At 36.4% G+C, this 21287-nt stretch overlaps 1 protein-coding gene across 1 annotated transcript in view; it reads right to left on the bottom strand.

Moving 5' to 3' along the window:
• The window catches only part of AGBL4 (AGBL carboxypeptidase 4), a 907448-nt gene that overhangs the window by 664141 nt on the left and 222020 nt on the right, over positions 1 to 21287 (bottom strand). The window contains exon 6 of the mRNA XM_062004362.1: positions 15212 to 15306. Coding sequence (XP_061860346.1) covers positions 15212 to 15306 — 95 coding nt within the window. The remainder of the gene's footprint in view (positions 1 to 15211; positions 15307 to 21287) is intronic.

The raw sequence follows: 21287 nt of genomic DNA, 5'->3' as shown, positions 1-21287 counted from the left end.
CAAATTCTAAACAACATTGCCTGAAAGTTGCTTCCTTTTCATTGTTACTGTTCATATATATAGCATACATTGCTGCTGTCTTCATATGTAGATGAATGAGTTACAGGAAACATTTGCTGTTGTATCAAGGGCTTAGTGTCTCCAGGAACCCTATTAACAGTAAGTGTTTGGAGGAAGACATCTTTAATTAGCATTATAAATAATTACCAACTACATTTTTGTTCTAGAATGCAGAAAAAAGTTGAAACTAATTCCAATCCAGGAATTCTTTCTTTTTTTTTCCCCCTGCAGTTCAGAGATACAGATGGAAGAATGCTCCTCACTCAGAAATGAACGGCAACCTCTTTATCAATTATTTTCCAGGTCATTTCACTGAGTGTTTTGCAGGTATTTCATTTCATTCCTTGACAACTGACCCAAAACTTTGAGCTGGGTTACTTGGGAGACAGATATTGTCTTTGGTGTCCTTGAGTAAAAAAAAAAAATGAGTTATTTTTCTAGCCTGTAATTCTTCCCTGTATACCAGTAAGGACTCCTCTTGCAGCTCTCACTCTTTTTCTTCACAATGGCATTTTGGCCTTAATACTTATGAGGATCAGAAGCAAAATATCCATATCCTTATAAATTAGAAAATGTTTAATAAGAATGAGCTTGAACAAATTTTTATTATAATGAAAGGATTAAGGTGCATGATAGCATTAATATTTAGGAAAAATTAAACAAAATTGCTTTTTATCTGCTGCAAACTATATTAAATATTTAATAAGCTATAGTATAGGGGCACCGTTTCAACAAAGGATATGACAACCTTTGTGTTATAAACCTTCATTTCAATACTTCAAACTTAGTTGGAAAAGTTCTGAAAGCTAAATCTAACATTATAAGCAGGTTTTCTAGGTAATTATAGCTGAAACAAGCTTCCAAACCTGTGCAGAAGGTCTATAGCAGAAAATCGTGCAAACAGTGGGTCTAAAGAGGCTGTCTCTTGTGGGATCTACTGACCCAGCACATGGTTTATTTAGAAGGGAGCGCCGAGTTTAATTGTTCTGGAGCTTATGGGAAGCCTTTTTGTTGCTTTGTTTGGAGTGTCTGTGTATATTTTTAGATAGCTTTTAAACACACTAGAAAAAGAGAGTCATGCAAGAATTTTAAGGTGATAGAAGGGTGATTTTTTTTTTTTTCCAGTAGTCTAGCAGCAGATAACTTCTATATAAATATTGTGAGAGGCAAATTCTAGCTCTCAGATTTTAATAAGTGAGTATAAATATTCTTTTCTAACAAAAGAGGTGTGCTAAATCACACTAGAAGCAGTAATAAGCTTCTGAAACAAAGCAAACAATTTTCTGCACTCAGAAGGCCAAGAAACTGTCAAGCTTCCTCTAAGAGTTTTTAGGAAAAAAAACCACTCAATAAAAATCCACAACATGAGTAAACACCCAAACTCAAGCTGGACCTGCCTACAGACAGGCTATGTATTGAATGAAATTTGAAGGTAATAATGAAAGGGTATAATGTAGTAAATATGGTGGTAGACTTTTATTGCTTTCAGATCACTGAACTGAGAAGAAAACAGAATTAAAAAATTGAGTTTGCTCCAAATCTGATCCTTAAAATGTCCTTGAAAAAAAAATCTATTATGCTTTGCCTTTATCTCTCCTCCTGTAAAATGTGATAATAAACACTAGTTAAGCGTTATATTTCTATGTAGTATGAGACTGAGCAAAAGACAACAAAACTCTATAACTACCTTTGTTGAGCTGGCTGAATTCCTGAAATCAGTCCTCTCATACACTATGGCCCAGAACAACCCAAGTAGAATTACCCCAACTCTTTAAAATCTATCAAAGTCTCATTAGTTATTTCTAAAGCCCTTCTACCTCAGTTAACTTTTATTTATCTAACTAAGGCCATTATTTTCACCTGGAAAGAAGTCCTAGGCTGCTATTAGCTACTTGGCTGTGGACCATTGAGAAATCCAGAGCTTTCTTGTGCAATCCAAGTGTGGCACCAGCATTTGAAGCAGCATTTTTTCCTTCCTTTATTTCTTATAGAATCATTCTTTACCAAAGAAAAATAGTTTCCTTCTTTGCAATTAAAAACTTCACAATTAGTTTACTATTTGTGAAGCTGAATAAACGAGTACAACTTCTGAGTATTACCAAGTTTTCACATTCGTAAAACAACTTACTTGTGTTCATGGTATTGTTTTCTGGAGTTCAGATCTCATATTCAAGGAAATACAATGTGAAACAGGAAGAGGAAAGTAGCCAAACAAGTCAAACAATGTCAAAGACTCAGCTGTTGGTATTAGTTTCCAGATTTACTGACTTTGGCCTACATAGCTATGTTTAGATATGCCACAAAAAAGTAAGACAAATTTCTATTTCACTATTTCCTAGTTTTATATATTGGGGTTTATATATTTATATATTGAGGGGGAGTGGGGAAGAGGACTAATTGACTTCCATTTCAAAAATGTAGTCATTTAGTTCAAGACTAAGATAGAAGATAACCCACACAGCCTTGCAGAAAGTGGAGGTAAAAAAATGATTACTGCTCAATAACTCTATTACTAGTCTCATTTACCACTAGTAGAGTAAAAAGATATTTTGATAAAATTGACATAAGTATCTTAATTTTTTCAAGCTTGACTTCAGTGACTTTATTGTGTTACTAAGTGTCAGCGAGTTTTGTGACATTTTAAATGGGTGATAATTCACATACACAACGCAGAAATGTTTGGACACCAACATAGTATAGAACTGCATCATGAAATTACAACTCAGAATACCAAATAGCTCTACTTAAAGTTGAATTCTAAAGATATTCTAATAAATAGCTGCTATTCAGGCATTAGTGACCATTAATTTCTCATCCATGTGGCTCATGCTGTCAAGTAGAGGGTATTAGCAATACCTGAAAATTTTATCTGTGAATATATACACCACTTGTGCATTTGCTATAAAGTATCTCAGTTTCACTTACCAGAAGGTTTTTTAAACCTTAACCCACATTTTTGGTGGCTTCAAGAGAAACAGATTTTATTAATTAGATGTTAAAGCTGTAAACAGCCTTTATTTATGGTAGTACAAAGTTCTGTCAGTGGATATATGTTTATTTCATTGCACTGTACTGTCAAAGAACTAAAACCTTAAAAAGAAACTTTAATAACAAGTTTGATCTGAACCTAAAATTGTGTACCAACTTCTGAAACAAAAGGTAAAAACCTTCAGTTTCAGTTGTAAATATTAAGGCATTAAAATACTAGGTTTTGTTGACAACATATATTAGGAAGACAGAAACTTTACAAGCATGAAACCCTTCCCTCAAGAAAGGCAAGCCACAACTTAAAACCAAAAAATCAAACAGCTCCTTTGAAATGCATCCATGCAATTTTCACTGCCATCACTCTCCTTTCCACGTGTACACACTGCTTTGAGTGTCTTGATGGTTTGGTAGAGAATAGCTTTTCTTACCTGCAGAATTTCATGGGAAACCACACAGTGGCAGTACTGTGAATATAAATGCTACGGTCTATTGTGCAGCAAGAGTCTTTTAAGAACTAAAATACAGTTTCCCATGCTTGGTTATGGTTAAGTTTCACTGAAGACACCCTGGTTTCTATGACTCTAGAGTGGAAGAAAAACATGCAGTCAACATGTAATTTATTTCCTTCTGTAATATTAGTATCCAGAGGCCTCAGACAGAGTTATTCACACATTTCACTCCAGGCTACTATTTTCTCTCCGTTTTTATCCACTCTTCCATTTCCTCTATTCAGATATGTTTTTGAAGCTCAGCTTCTTAGTGTAAACTTGGAATTCTTTGCCAAAATAAAAAGGAAAAGAAAACAAACTGAAGGAGCATCCCACACACAAACATATACACACACCCCCCAGACATTTATGATTCATCTAGGTTATTGATTTCTATACTTTTCTAGTATACAGACACAAGTTGATGAGTATTAGAAATGACAAATACAGAATACTGCGTTCGTTTTCACTCTCATCAAAGACACAGCCACACAAATCACAGATGCTAACTTCTGATGTATAGGTATCTCACCATCAGGGTGAGGGAATACTTTAGAGTATGTCTGAAAAACGAACTCTCAGCAGATCTCACAGTTACAGAAACAGAAAAGTACAATGAACCCGACTCTTACACGAGGTTTTAAGTGATCTTGAATATTGACCTTCCCTCTACCCTTTGTACCCGACTTCTTTACCAGTGGACTTGCAGTTTATTGTTTCCTTTCAGATTGATGTACAAATGTCCAGACCTCAAGTTTACTCATATAGATAATGGCAGAAAAGCAGACTTACATCTGTTAAGCAGTTTAGAAAGGAAAGCCACTGGTGTTTTCTTCTTTGTAACTGATGCCCCATAATTTTTCTCCTTAAGTTTCTGCAAGATTTCATTTGTAACCACACAACAATGGAAATTTCCTTCAGATGATCATTCTCATTACATGATTAAAGGCCAAGAATGCATGTAATTCACTAGGTCTGGAGCTTATGTGCTTTTCAAATAGAAATGAAACAGTTAACCACTAAAGGATATAGCATGTAATAATACCATGTTATAGGATATATACAATACAAGGCTTTTTTTTTTTTACTTATACAGAAAACTGTATTTACATCTATGATTCCCACCTACGTCAACTCCCTGTTTGCTTCACCCCGGGCACAAATGGTTTTTCTTTTTTCTTTCTCCTTTCAAAGAAAGTATCAGACTTCTGCCTTCAGGGGTTAACAGTCAATCTGAATATATTTCCTTTCCTCCTTTCTTTGACTTACTTTGTTTACAGCTACAGAAGCTGCTCCTGAAGGTAAAGCCCTTCTGACTGCACCTGCACTTTTCCCCCTGCTGAGTCACTCCTCAAGTTCACATAGCCCAAGTGAGCCAAACACTTCCTGAGGGGGATTTACACCACAAACCTTTCCACCACCTCTCCCGAGATAGTGACAGTCCCTCAGGATAGCCCAGGGAACTATGTTTAATAAAAACAATGCTACACATAAATATGTAGTACATGACCCCCGTTCTTTGCCTGAATGACATTTAAAAGAAAATCACAAGAGCACTAAACTATCCAATAGAGTAGAATATGGGAAAAAAATTCTTCTCCTTCTAAAAGCTAAATTAGTATTTCACTACTGGTCTCAAAGATATGAGGTATTCGTGCTTTTTAACTACACAGAGAAAAACATTAGGAGAGGATTCTATCAAATATTAAAAGGCATAGTAAATTATTTTAACTTGGATATTCCTCATTTTCTTTCTATGGCAAACCTATCCTTTTAAGTTCAGTCTCTTTTCATCTTGAACTGCAATGGCCTTTCCTATAGATTTGCTGAAGGGTATCACACATTTCCAGTAAACTATTTCGTAAAATTCCTCATAGAATGAACACAGCAATTTTTACAACAGCACCTGAAAAAAGGCTCAACAACCATGAAGCCTTCAAACAAAAAGCTAACAGAACACAATTTTCTTCCTCAGTGTCAACAGCAATGCTGAATTTTGGAAGTCACTAATTTTGCCATTTGAAAGCATTTCACTGAGAGTCCAGTTTCCCAGGGCAATTTCCTAATAAATTTACAACTCAACCCTAATAAAGCTGTAATTCTGGAGTTGCTAATAGGAGACTCTCTTTTGATTACAGTATCTCTCATGACAATATTCCCTCAGCCGCACTTGTCTGGGGGCAGATGGCACTGAAGCTAACACCCATAACCCACCCTACAAGCCTTGGGTACCTCCAAAGGGACAGGGAATGCCGGCACATCCTGGGCCCTCTCATCACCAGAGCCCATCCTTTTCTCTCTAGACTTGAAAGCAATAAAGTGGCTGTGCAAGAGCACAGAATAAGAGAAATGAGGGAACAATGCAGAAAAAATCACAGAAGGCAGAGCCTGAACATCACAAAAAGGAGTAGGCAGGATCTGAGAGAAAGGGACCTTAGAGTAAGGGGCAGCCCCCACCATAGGGGGCTAATTTCAAACAAATTAGTTTAATTGAAAGAAATACTTTGTCATAACAATAATTTCTATACACATTTCACTGTTAAAAAGATAAAATCAGTTAAATAGCTCACATACTATTGTGATTTAGGAACTGTAAAAAAAAAATATCCTTACCAGGCAGTACAAACAGAGCTAACATCCAGCTTCAGAAACTCCCCCTGTTATGGGAGAGGACGCCAGATGCAAGTGTCTTTAACAATCTGCACACCTGTAGCAAATGTAATACTCTCAGGGCAAATGGTTGCACCTGAGCTACACAGGTCACCTGCAGCCCATCTGCATAACCATGCTGTGGATAAATCCCAGACCTGGAGATTCTATTACTGACATGAGAGAGACTTTCTAGCTTGGCTGACTAGTCTTGTGACAACCTGGGTGAGGAAATACCAACCCTAAATCCCACCAACAGCACTACTATAGTGACAAAGAGGACATGTGCAGAGAAACCCACATATCTGAGAACAGTAACAAAGGTGCTGCATTGTTCAAACCTATATTAATGGTTCCCCCTTTCAAACATGATATTCTAACCAAGAACTAGTACTTCCTAGCCCCCTCACCCAGCATAGCCCTTCCCTTCTGCAGCAGAACCCTTATTTTGCACAGGTAGGGGAGTATCAGCAAAGCTCTCTGAGCCTAGACCCTCAGTTTTCCCTTACCCAAAGCTAGTTATCCTTCTGCTGCTTCAGCAGTAGTAGACAAAAAGGGAGGAAGCAGTATTCATTGCCAAAAAATATGGGATACTTTCTAAACACTTTAGGAGAGCTCTTACTAGGTTTTCAATATCAGAGATGCTTCATATACCGAAGCAAGACAAAGTTTCACTTTCAAACTAGAATTCAATAATCCTACTTAAAGTAATTTGACAAAACACTTTAGCCACTGCCTGAGCACCTAGAGATACAGGAAAGATCATATCTCTATTCCATGATCTTAAATTCTAGTTTTCCAAAACTAGTGATGTATCATGTATAAATTAATTCATAATTTAACCTTAGTAATCACAGCATAAAAATTGGATTTTTTACAATTTGAGTTTATATATAGTTGTTGAATTCCAGCAAAGTTCAAGATAAAGCACCTATTATTTTAATGTTCTGTTCCTGCATTATCACCTGCCATACTTATTTACTGCTTATTTTCTTTACAATTTCCACAGTACAGCAAAATGTTTTTGCCTTCTATTTTATGTTCTATTAAAAGTTAAATTGAACTCATTGCTTTGGCTTTTACTATGGCACTTCAAATATAAGGCAGTTGTCTGATAACTGTGTCATTTTATCAGAAATTCACAATGAATAGTTCCCATTACCTTTTCCTCTGCACTAAATATTGTTTCTTCACAGCAAATGAATGAAAAAAAATTGTTGTCAATGATTCAAGCAAACATTAAAAAATATTAAGCTGCATATTTCAGCCCTAACTCTACTTAGAATTGTATTTCTGATATATTGCACATCATATTCTTTTATGTCATATGTAAATTTAAAAAGTACTATGTATTTTTAAAATCACACATTGAAAGATATTTAAAGTTTCAAGGCTAAGGGAAGTGAAGCCAAAATTTAACCTGACTGTTCTGCGTCCCGGTGCATTCTCAATTATATTATGTCATAGGTTATTACATCTTGTTAAATTCAACTTGTCTAGCACTCTTCAGACCATTAAAACATTCTTAAAGAGTTGTTGCATTTTCTGATAACAGTTTTTGGCTCTTATTTGTGTAGTCTTGTGTTAACAGTCTGATTTTCAAGTACATTTCTTGGTGACACTCAGCTTTGTCTGTGTAGGGCTCTTACTACTAAGTACTTACAGCTGATAAATGCCATTCTTAACAGAGGTGATTTTCATTCTGCTTTGCTCCATTAGTTCAAAGCACAAAATTGCAATGAAAAGCTGCAATGTCTTCTTGGTAGTTTGTCTCTGCTTGGAGTTTGGTGCTGCTCCTATTTATCTAAGTTCCAGACTAATTTTTGGGGGGAAAGCTTCAATTTTACATATTTTTTTTTTAAAACCTGCAAAGGTTAGGAACCTAGTTCTGTGAACACTTTTCATGCAATCAGTTCCACCAAATGCCCATCACTTAAGGAAAGAGAATTATCTGTTTCAGGATGAGATATAATGCACAGCTCTCGTCATATTTTGCAGCCATTAAACTCTGTACCATGGACTGGAGTGGGAAAAATGTACATTTCAGTTGGTTTAAACTACCACAAAACCTCCCAACTGAAAATTTCATTGTGGTTTGCACTGCTGATTTTCAGACAGCTGCACTTTTTTGAAATTTTGAATTTCTCATCACCACCCCAGTAATTAAGTTTGATAGATGACAAAAATGCACACAGCAGGAATAGACATGTTTGTTTCCTATGTGCTTTAAACCTTTCATGAATAAAGTAGAACCAAGGGTAACCTTTCATGAATACAACCTTAGGGATCACAGAGTGCCCTCAATCAATGCAGGGAACTCATGTTGACAGAGTATATGGGAAACAGATTGAGGTATTAAAGCACATAGCCTCTGGTGTTTTAGATGTAAATACTATAACCATCAAATATTTAGACTCTTATGTAAGCAGTATGTCATTTTTTAAACAGTTACTACTTGGAATAAATCTTTAAGGATGGAATTTTCAGAAGTGCTCAGTATTGGCCTAACTTTGCTCTTACTGAAATCAATCATAAAATTTTCACAACTTTGGAAAAGGACTTTGTCTATTTATATGTTTCCACAGCACTAAGCACAATGAGTCTTGATCGTGTCTTGGGCCTTTTGACTCTGCTGTAATCTAAATAAATTGATTTATAGGAGATCAGTCAGATAAATGATGAGAAAACACACACATACATATAAAGTAGCTAGGAATTTTTAATGATGGCTTAGCAGTCCTTTGGAGATTCCTCATTATTTTCTCTTTGAATCCTAAAATTCATTTGCCTTTTCTATTAATTTAATTTGTTTATTACTAATTTTGCCCAACATAACTCCTTGCATCTTAAATTTCCAGTAAAGTATCCAGCCAATATTACTTTCTTGCCACAAACTAATATCATTTAGTTGGCACAAAAAACATATCAGTTTTGGGAACTGATTCATACTTTGTGCCAGCAGAATATAACTTCTCTACTTCCACAAAAGTTGATGCTAAGAGTGATATGTAACCTATTCTATATTCCTTTGCTGGATTGGAAAAGGGAAGGAGAGTGCGTTTATTTTATGAGTTTGTAGAGCTGTTAGGTTTGTTTCTTTTAATTCATAGAAACCTTCATTTAGCCAGGAATTGACTTCAGAGGTAGTTATTTTACTTTCATATAAACCAATCTCCAAAATGTCTAAAAATATCTTCTTTGTATTTTATTCTTTTCAAAGAGTCACAGTAAGACCAAGACAAAACTACTCCTGTTTATCACTCAGTGTGGGATTTTAAAAGGTCAATACTGCAATGTCTTTTCTTCTATTTTCACCTAATAAAATGCTGCAAGTTATTGAAACGGAGGCTGTGAATTCTCAGACAGTTCTCTAGGCATTTTTCTATCAGCTGCTACTATCCTTATTCCCTCGACCCTGCTCCAGCCACTTATCCAACCTCCCTCACTGCTCCTCCAGTTGGACCCATACAGCTGGGTTTGGATCAATGTGATAAACCACTCCAAAACTAAATCCTCTTTCTCTTCCCTGGAAGTTTACTTTTAACCTGGGCCAACTCGCACTCTGGTGATTCTATGTAGAGTTCTAGCACTAGGCAGAGAGCAGCTCTGAGGAGCCAGATCCATACCTGGCAAAGAGTGCATCAACACACACCTGTGCCATGGGAAGCATTCTCACCAGATGCCTCAAAGGAAGAACAAGCACACATTACATTATAAAACTGGCAAAGGAACAAGCTGCAAAAGAGTAGCCAAAGTTCTAAAATAGGCCAAGGAAGGAACTAGGTAATGATAACAGCTTGTTCATCTTCCTTACCTAAATTCAGGTGATGTTATCGCTAACCATAGCATGCTATATATTTTATAGTAAGCAATTCCAGTCTTTCAGATTAGCAAGCTATATATATATTTAGTGCTTTATTCTCAAACTGTTTCACCACAAATGACAGCTCATCTCACAAACAGCTTATCTTATGGCTAAAGATATATAAATGCATACTAAAAATGCTGCTGAGAGTTTCTGAATGTATAATGTAGCCTGGTAGACGTGGTAGTGATTGTAACACTGCATTGTAGACACAAATGTTAAAGAAACTTGGCAAGAATCAACACATTTTAGCTACTCAAAATTCAGATTTTCTCAGTCTTGTCCCCTTCTGATGAATGGAACATATGGGAGTATTGTTCATAAAGCTTATATTGCTTTTCTTGATGTCTACCAAAATTCTTCATCATGACAATATTTACCAAGATATATATAGATTCAAATTTGAATTAATTACCTGAAAGTTTTTCTGTACTCCCAGGTTTACTGAAAAAGAAAAATGCTTCAGAAGCAATGTGTTGTGAGCATTTAACAGTAGATGTTTTAGCAACAGAGGTAGTGTAGTGCTTGCTGGGGAAGGCAGCTATCCAGTTAAAAGCCATCAATACAGAATGAGATAAAAGATGGGGAAGAAAGTAGCTGCTTTGCCAAGAAGCACTTTGAAATCTGACATTATAAACAAAACACATGTAAATCTAGACATAAATCCTTTCACATGCTGAAGGCTCCATAATATTTTAGCTAGCATTATTGCTTACAAACAATTCCTGAAATACAGCATCGCAACTGCAGAACAGCCTTTAACCTTGTGTTCATCCACTCAAGAACCGTGTTATTTATTATCCTTTATCCCTTAATTATGGGGACTTCACCTACTGCTCTCTGCTCATTTGAAATGCAGAATAAAATACAATGGATGTCTGAAGACTTAACAGGTGTCAACCAGATATTTGCCAGCTACCACTACTATTCTACTGGGAAGAGTTGCTGTTCTATAAATACTAATTAGAGTTTTGCACATGATCTTGCTGAAATACCTAAGGTGATGAGTGGCCAGTTGTTACTTTTAAAAGATTAGCACAATTTGAAAAACTAATGTCCCCAATGAGGCAATGCTCACACTGAATAATCAAGAGTTATAGCTGTTCTCAACCCAAAGGGAATATTTGCTCACTTCATCATTTGGAAAATCTGCTGCCTCTCAAACAACTCACTCTTCTATTTCACTTTGAGAAACTTGCAAAACTACAGGCAATCAACAGAATAGTATGGTATATGTACTTAAATAGTCTTCCAATGCTATGCTCACATGGTAGGCTTTACTAACACCTTCCAAGGACAAAGCTTTTACTGTGAAACCATGATTAAGGAACTGCAACAAGATTAGGTTGCACATAAATGAAGCAGCAAATAAAAATAAGATTACAGTAGGAACTGCATCAGCATAGCAAAAATTTAATTTCCTCAAATCCATCTCTCTTCAAATTCTTCACCTCTACAAAACAATACAGAGTAAAATCAGAACAGGCTTCTATGATATTAATTTAATTTTCATTTGTAACAGTCATTACTGAGAAAAAAACCCACTAATTCTCTAAAATCTTGGTGTCATACTTCTGAATAACCAGATAATTTTAAGAAAACAAAATGCTAAGTGACCAGATGCAGCCCATTCCATCAGCTTGAAATAAAATCTAGAGTTTCGTCTTGTCCAATTTGCTATGAAAAGCAAGTGATGTAACACGGGGTGACACAATGCAGCACTTGTACCTACAAGCTGTGATTCATTGCAGCGAAATTTGACTGATGCAGCTGGCACAACCCCATACTATTTAGTGTCAATGTAGGGCATCCACAAAAAAAAAAATACATACAGAAAAATGGGTAGAGGGACTTGGAACTTCATCTACTTAATTCATTATTTTTTGTCTCTGTCCCTTTGGGAATGAATATTCAATAAGCCCATGACTGTGTACAGGGAAAATAGATACCATTTTAATCACAAATTATTTTTCTGGGTTTTTCTCTTTAAAAAATAATCTGTTTCTTTACTATGAAATCTGGTTTTTTTCCTTATCCTTCAGCATACTGCTTCCTCTTTTTAAGTAGCTCATTACTGGAAGTGTTTGGCCTTCCTTCAAAAGACAAGAATATGTCAACACCAGAACATCTGTGTCCACACTGAGTGCTTTGATGACAGTGATATACTCCATTTACATCAGTAACACTGAGCTGAACCTTGATGCTGACTGCATTTAAAGGTCTTACCCCACAGGGCAAGAGAATACAGGTCAAAAACTTTCATCTGTGTTTGACACACACTCTACTTCAAGAGCACTTGGCAGTGATTTGTTCCAGAGTCAAGAATCAAACTCAAAAGATGTTGCAGAGCTCGGAGCCATGTTTGCGTAACCACACTCAAAACAAACATTAAAATTCACAGACTCTGGAGGCCAATCTACTTTTGATATGCAGGGCTTTGTGAGCAATATGGTCAAATTCTACACTGAATACAGAGGTAACTTCTTATCTAAGTCAAAAGGCATAACTCAGGCTTGAATATTTGTTATGAAGAGGAGTAATGTACTTAAAGCTCTCAAATGCAAAAAGGAAAATAGATACTCTTTCACCCTACAACTCCAACTGATTGTATAAAACAGAAAGAGGAACAGAAGCAATGCTGTGTCACATACCTATCAGTGTGGCCACTGTAGGTTGAGAGAACTTCAGTATGGATGGCATGCCTCTACAGACAGGCACAATAATGATGAGTTCCTCAAATATTTAGTACAGAAGAGTTCAGACACGAAGGACTGAGCACTGCTACAGAATTCATGCACAGTACCCTGGCAACTGGTAATTTCCTTCCTTTTAACCTGATTTTAAAGGCTGTTGTGTTCCCTCAACTTTTGTAATTAATACAGTTTTCTAATCTAATTACATTATATCCACTCACCTGCTGTGCTGACTTAATATAAAGTGGAGAATTCCAATAGTTTCCCTACACAACTCAATTCTGAGTACCTTCATGTAAACCTCAGCACTTTTGCACCATTGAGTGATTCACTATAACTTACTAGATTAATATGTACAAAGCAGCAAACAGGATCAAAACAATGTAGTTAGATGTTGCCTTGTTCATGTCCAAAAACTACAACTACCTGTATGTTGCATTAGTAACTGCAAGTACTAGTAAATCCTACTTCAGCAAACAGAGAAGGAGAAAATTTTGTTTACAGGTTTCACTGGAATGCTACAGAAACAGATAAAAAGGTAATTGTAAAAGGTATAATCCTAACAGAAGACAGCTCTAACAGAAAGCATATATCTGAAAATAATGTATGTGTTTTCCCACATGGAAAACACATGCATAACTCTTATTAACATCAAGACAGAAAATTATACTGAGCAGACTCCAATATCACTATGGTCCCTGATAACAGGATGAATTAATGTGCACCTTCAAAGTACAGCAAGATGTTTTCATACACAAAATTTTAGGAAAAGACAAAGCAAAACAGAAAAACCTGATAAAATAATGATCTTTTTAAAGAAAAAAAAAAAAAAAGCTAGAATTTCTGAAACAGGATTAAAGTATGGTAGTAGCCCTGTACAAAGAAGCTGCTCAGCACCTGCTGCCTACACTGTGCCTGGCTCCAGGCAATGTTATTCATTCCTCACTTTCATGGGAGCAAAATACATACCCTAAAAATATAAAACACAAAAATAAATAGATCTCCAGGGAAATGGAAGAGAAATCTGTTTTAAAAATAGTGAAGGAGCTTATATGTTCTAGAAAAAGCCCATTTTGCATTGTTTTGTAAGATTTACACTTTAATTTGAAACCAAAGTAAGGCATAAAATTTGTATGAAAGCCATATCTGATTTATAGATAAACTTAACACACAATATACTTAGCTGCAAATACCATACCCCAGTGAGAGAAGGAAAAGGTTTTGAAAGATGATTAAAGTATGCTTGATAAATGTGGCCCTGAAATGCCCCAAAAGATTTTTCCAAAGTTAAATAGTAAACACAATTAACATGACTTTTTGCTGCAAAAACACTAAGCACAATGGATTTTTTAATTAATTTTCAATGTTATTACATGCTCTTATTGAGCTGGAATTGACTCCATCCACTAACTGTACCGTGAGACAGCTCTTCTGTCCGTATGACCTTACCATCCAGACAAAAAAACAAATAGCCATTCTGTTGGTCCTATGAAGAGGAAGTCATACAATAACAATGACTGTATGACCACCAAAAGTTAATATCTAATGGGTGAAAATTTTGGAACAGCTGAAGTACTTAAGAAAGATATATTTATAAGGCTCAGATAATGTGTGGCTTGATGAAATGTGTGATTAATCGACCAATATAAAGTAGCAGCTGTAAAGGCCTACAAGAACCTATTACTGTACACTTACAGCCTAACCTCACTATCCATATTCAAACAAGTTTCCCAGCTAATAGCAAATCATATAATTCTTTGTGAGTCTTGCATGCATCAGGACTCATTAGATTTACATATTATTGCTCACAGTAGACATTTCATTACATTTGCTCTGAGAAAATATATCATCTCTATGGGTGCTCAAGTGTTTCACATGAACGTGCCTTACTGCGTTGTACATACTGTGTAGCTTATGACCAGGCTGTTTGGCTTTCTTAGATAAAGCAGACCAGGCTCATTCTCATGAAATCAACTCACATAGAAGAGCTCATATCCTTTCACTAAACTCCAACCATCTCAAAACAGAAAGAACAAACCCAAACAGCGTTTCAGAACTTCCAGTCCAGGCTCAGTCCATCTCCCATATTGTTTGCAGTCTTTGCTTGGGACACTGCTAGCTGACACAGGCCAAAATTGAGCCAGGAACTGTCCTAACAGTTAGGTGGTGAGGATGGCACTGAAAAATAGCTTGTCCCAAGTCCCAGCTGTTCAGACTGCTTGAATGTACATCATTTCAATCATGTTACTTGAATCAAGGCACTACAACACATCATCACAGTAAGGCTGGAAGAGGCCTCCACAATTCATATTGTCTACCTTCTTCAAAGAGAACATGTCCTCACAACACTGCTTTTGCATCAAAATTCACTCTAAAACATGCACCTCAGCCGTTAGGTCTTTGCTACAAGAAAGTGTCAAGCAAACCACTTTTATTTCATTAAGCAAGTCCTTAAAAGGATAACTTACCATTTTGGTCTGCTTGTGGATTTCACCATTGGAGCCATTCCATCTCTGTAGAGGCTTTTTGTTTTACTGAAGTTGACGACATTGAAAATTACTCTCTGGGGGAAAAAAAAACCAACAAAGAAAAGAGGTCAGGTATAAACTATGAAAGTATATTGCACATACCAGCTGCATTAAAATATACAGAGAAAATATATGGAATAGACATGTATCTTACGTTATTCTACATAGATCTAATGGAAAATCTGGCTTTTCTTAGTATTTTGATAGTCCATGTTGATTTACACTGCAGTGATACACAAGATGTATGTTTCAAAATTAGTATGCTGCTTTTTCAGTAGGTATCCTAGCCATACAAATAGGTTACTCAGATATGAAAACATAAAAGCAAGTTTGCTACAGCTTAAGGTGTTAGAGAGGTTAGTGGAAAGCAGAGACAGAGTAGCAAATGTCATGAAAATCTTCCAACTGCTTCATAGAATCATACACCAGAATCACAGAATCATTTAGGTTGGAAGAGACCTTTAAGATCACCAAGTTAAACTTTTAACCTAACACTGCCAAGTCCACCACTAAACCATGTCCCTAACCACCACATCTGCATGTTTTTTAAATGCCTCCTGGAATGGAGACTACACTACCTCTCTGGGCAGCCTGTTCCAGTATGTGACAGACAGCAATAATGTCTCCTTTCAACCTCCTTTTCTCCAGACTAAATAACCCAATTCCCTCAGCAGCTTCCCATCAGATTTGTGCTCCAGATCCTTCACCAGCTTCATTGCCCATCTCTGGACACACTCTAGCCCCTCAATCCCTCTTGTAGTAAGGGGTCCAACACTGAACATAGCATTTGAAGTGCAGACTCACTAGTGCTGAGTACAGGGAGACAATTACTCCCCTAGTCCTACTGGCCACACTATTTCTGATCCAAGCCAGGATTCCATTGGCCTTCTTGGCCACCACTGCAAATTAGCCAAAAAAATTCTAATAATAACTTGTAAGTTTTATTGAAATTGTCTCCAAAAACTAGCAAGTTTTGAGAAAAAAAACCAAACATTTTCTTAAAGATATTAATTCATTTTTCTACTGAAGTTAACGAGCAAACTGCACATGGTGTTGAATTTTCATGTACTTTATCTATTGCAGCATTTTGAGATTTTCTAATGGTCATGAAATGAGCTTGTTTTTGTGCCTTTTGATGAAAGCCTGCACTTAATTTAAAAACTGTTATATTTGTAATTTTAAGCATTTTAGGCATTGCTTATCCAATGAAACATCCATCTTGGGAACTTTCTACTTATTTTCCATCTTCATATGTTTACAGTCTATGGGTCTAAAGTAAATAATGATATTTAGCTCTCTATATATTCCATACTCTACATGAAAGCATTTTCCTGTATCAGAGCACTGAGTTTTTCCTCTATTACTTAATTCTGTTCATATTTGTGAAAACAAATTAAGTCGCAACAAATTGGTTTGTTAATCTCGATGTTTGCATGGAGTGAATGAAACAAACAAGATCTCCAAACCAATTGCCTTAAACTTTGGATGCAATCATGTCACTGTTGGAAAGAGAAAGTTGCTAATTTTGTTACATACTGACTCAGAGCAGACAGCTGGTAGAGAATGTTCTTATTCCAATCAAGCTTATTTTGTATAATGAGCTGGGCAAATGTACACAACTGGGTAAGTAACGTATATAAAAACAAAAATATGCAGCTCATTTCACAAAACACTGCAGATTATAACATTTGAAGCACTCACGTTCACCATGGAGCAAGCAGTTAGCAATGTGTGCAGTTCTCTCAGCATGCTATATTGTTAGATTGGCAGAACCAAAAATTTAACAGCACAGAACAGGACTTTATCTCAACATAAACCACTGAAGTCATAAAGTACACAAACTGAAGCACTCAAATAAGCAGCTGAACTCAGTCAAGTATTCCTGGTGATAGTTAAAGTAGTCTGTGCAGCTCAGTCAGTGAGGTGTGCAAAAACGTAATGACTACAGTATACACACCTTAGCCAGAAAAATATGCAGCTTGCTCAATAAGGTATGCAAACGTCTCTGAACTGAATTCAATACAAAAAAGGTTGTGATACAGCAATCAAACGTTTGCTGAACAAATACACTTTTTAGTCTACTTTTTGTCTATGCTGACACACTTTAGCACACATACTGTAAAGAGTATCGGGACTAGATATACACTATGCACATTAAAGCCTTCTTTTGTAAGAAAAGTATCCCTACTTGGTATAGAATCATGTATGTTTGTTAGGAATTATAGAGACATATAATTGGTGGTAAATGAAAAAAAAAACAAAGCTTTTTTTAAAAAAAAGAAGTTTTAGGAAAATAAAATTAGATTAAATATACTTACCAGATTCCCTAGAAATTGCTCTGGTCTCCAGAGCATCAGTCCAGAGAAAAATGGCAGAAATCTTTACTATAAAAACATTTTTATTCATTTTGGAAGGTATGAATACCACAAAAATTAGCAATATTCAAACCAATGCTGTACCAGAATTCGTAATTGCATTATATCACTTCAGCTATGATACATTTTCAATCTATTGCATGATTCTGACAAACTGATCTGCAACTTCTGGGCAAATGGAAGAGGCATAGCATAGAAAAGCCTCTCATGACACCACCAAGTAAAACCCCAGCTATTTGGGAAGTATGTGTGCATCAGGATGTATTGTGGCTTCACTGCAAGCAGAAAAACAACTGCTGCAGTCTATGCATGGATTAATAGATCTGAGACAGATGTTGGAGAAGAGGAAACAAGGCAGGTATGTAGGAGAAAAGTGTCCTCTTCCCATAACGTGCAGTAAGTGTGCATTTGGAGGTATGCTGCTGATGAAACCACCAAGACAAAAAAACTGAAGAAAACCTTCATCCTGCATTTAGCCTTTAAAAGTAATTAAATCTGCTTTTCCCAATAGTTCTTTGCAAACCGATTTCAGGAATTAAAAACACAAACAGGTGGTAAGGGATGTTCAGTGTTTTTAGCATGAGGAAGATAAAGATGAACCTTAAACACAAGGGGAAAAGATGGCTGAAATGTGTCACACATTTTATCTTATTAGCAGAAGATCACAGTTTCCTGACTTGAGTTGGAAGGGGCTGCTATTTTTTTTGTTGTGGGGCAAGCACTACAGGGTGGTTTTGGATTGGAACTGAAGGTACTGAGCATGAATGGTAATGTTGGACATCACATTCAAACAGATCATGGGAGCACAGAGTGAACACTGTGATTTCTTAAACATTCAATGCTCACCCACATTCTGGTATGTTTTCCATCTGAACCTACCAACTGAAGTAAGTATCCAAAAGAAAAGTCACGCCTTTGCCTAAGGTTAAGTTCCCTCCCCCAGGATAAGGACACAGTAGGTCCTTTCAAAAAGATTGCCAGGTTTGTTTTGCATGGTTTTCCCTGGTTGACTTCCCAAGAATAGCTGAGCTGCTTTGGCTGACATTAAAAGGAAAAAAAAAACAAGCAAACCAACCACCACCACAAAATTCTGCCTGAGGCAGACACCTGGCACAGAAAATTTTGCATCAAATCATTATGAGTATGAGAAGTTGTAACTAACTTAAAATAGGGTTTGCAGTAGGAAGTGTCAGGCATTCTTAATATTGATTTAACATACACATTTAAAATATTAACAATTATACATATATACACATATTACTAACATAATAATGTCAAATCAGTGGACAATGATGCGTGCTACAAATATGACAGAAACTTCACTATGAGTTGTCAAATTACCTGGAGACCAATTGTTTGAAGTTAGGCAGGAATTATTTCATCATTTAACCTGGGCACTTTGTAGTAATACTAAGACCTTTCAGCTGAAATTAAATCTGAGCTCTTGTGCTGTGAATGAGCATTAAAGATCCAAAGGTCCTGGATACCATGGGGCTTTGCTTCGTTTTCAGTGCTTGATGTCTTGATTTCCTCTCCTGCTGACTCTTTAGACATTACAGTGCTTTGTGAATTCCAGAAAACTGCAGCTTTTTGTGAGCTAAGTTTTTGCCTTTAGCAAGAATCTTGGTTAGCTTTTCCTTCCTTCCTTCCTTTTATTTCTTTTTAAAAAACTCCTTTCTTTTATAAATGTAAGTTTGTATCCTTTTAAAGGGCAGATCTACTCCAGAATAGCATCCTATTTAAAAAAGGAAGAAGGGAAAAAAGGAAAAAGCAAAACCAAAACCCAACAACACACATACACATAAAAAAAAAAAGAACTTCTCAGGCCAACCCCACAACTCGTGAGATTTTGAATCACCATTTCTGAATGTGAGAAACTGGCAACTTGGGATTGCTGCCCTCTCAGAAAAAAACTTTAAAAGTGCTGCATTTCAGTATTTGTGTCAGAAGGTACTTGGGATCTTTCTTGACAAAGGGCCCTACATAGAGGTATATAAAAATAAATGATAGTGGAGGGACTTCAAAATGGAGAGAAAAAAAAAGGTGTCACCTGCAACTGTTACCAATGCTGCAGAAAACAAGTAATGTGAGAGTCAGGTCTGTGCAAAATCCCCAAGGAAAACGTACAAAGCTCATTTTACTGACCTTTTAAAATTTAAATCGTTCATCACTGCTAACATTTTAAAACAACTTTCTTTTTCCCTTTGTAGGAACACATGTCCTTTCAAATGGAAAAGTTTTCAATATTGATAGCATTTAGGGTGTTTGTATTTTTTTTCTCTTCAGCTACAGAGTTTTCAAAACCCAGTGATGCTCATGAGGGGAAAACAAATCCTCATCTATGGAGGGACGATGTTAGGGTACAGGCAGAGCTCCACCAGACACACTAATTGGTTGCACCTGCGTCTTGTTAACTGGAAATTATCAGGTCCTTACAAGGTAACCAAGTCTTAGGAAAGTGATGCAGAAAATGGGCTACAGATTGTGAATTATAGGATTTTTTTCCCCCTGGTAGAGCTCTTCATTTAGTTACTTAAAAGAGAGAAATGCTAAAGTCTGGGATGATACAAGAAGCAACATTAAAATAAGACTCAAAGGACTTTAATACAGTAAGAGCTTGGATGCACTGCTATGCTAACAGTAAAATGAGCTCAGCGTTCACCGTGGTATTTGTGTATTTGAGATACTCTTGGTGTTCACGACAGCCCAGCACTCATAACCTGCATTACGCATTTTCAGTTCATGGAGCAAAACTATGCCATAATGACAAAAACCACTGTTTTAAATAATGACCACTTTAGGCATTTGCCCTGCTTCTCTGCCCTTTGTGGCAATTCTTTCTTTGTTTCCAAGCTAATATGCTTAAACACAGACCCATAGAACACGTAAAGCTTGTGTAAGGCAGCGTTTCCTATTTGGAACTTCCCTCTCAACACCAGTGTTATTGCACTGTCTAGAGTAGGGGGATAGTCTGGAGAAGGCCTTCTTCTAGCAGAAAGCTTTCAACGAGATCTACAGAGGGACTGATGTTTGATCCCTGTTTAATGCCATGCCATGGCCTTTGGGCCAAAATCTCCAACAGAATTGCAAGTCTGTCACAAGATATACACCATATCTGATTCACCAAAAACAAAATAGTAAGGGTATAACCAGAAAACAGAAGTATCTAAAACAGATTTGAAGCCAAAAGCTTCTGGCCAAACATCTTCCATTCTTTGTAGAAATGGGGCAAACTATTTTTTGGGGGGAATGTCATCTTTATTTAATCAGCTCTGGCATGCAAAGAAGGTGGTACTTCTATTTTATGTTTTCTATCTGTTCATATGTATAAAATCTTTGGCATAAGAGCCACTTCTATTTACATTGCTAGGAAATTGCAGAGCTAAAGAAACACTTGAGCAACTTCCTGTGTATTTGTCAGGATGTCTGAGCCCTGTTGGTCTGGTCATTGACTTTCTCTGTATACATGGGCAATATTTTCAGGAACCAGTTGAAACAGAAAATAGGGAAACAGTCTTTAACTGAGACTTTCTCAACTGGCTAAATAATTTCCTAATATATTCCTTGCCACGTTACAGCCATTGCCTCATGACATTTGAAGCAGAATCATGTATTAAACTCTTTCTACATAATTACAGAAG

The sequence above is a fragment of the Colius striatus genome, chromosome 10 (assembly GCF_028858725.1).
Source record: "Colius striatus isolate bColStr4 chromosome 10, bColStr4.1.hap1, whole genome shotgun sequence".
Classification (NCBI taxonomy): Eukaryota; Metazoa; Chordata; class Aves; order Coliiformes; family Coliidae; genus Colius; species Colius striatus.
The sequence above is the reverse complement of the archived record's forward strand: the minus strand, read 5'-3'. Positions and strand labels throughout refer to the sequence as shown.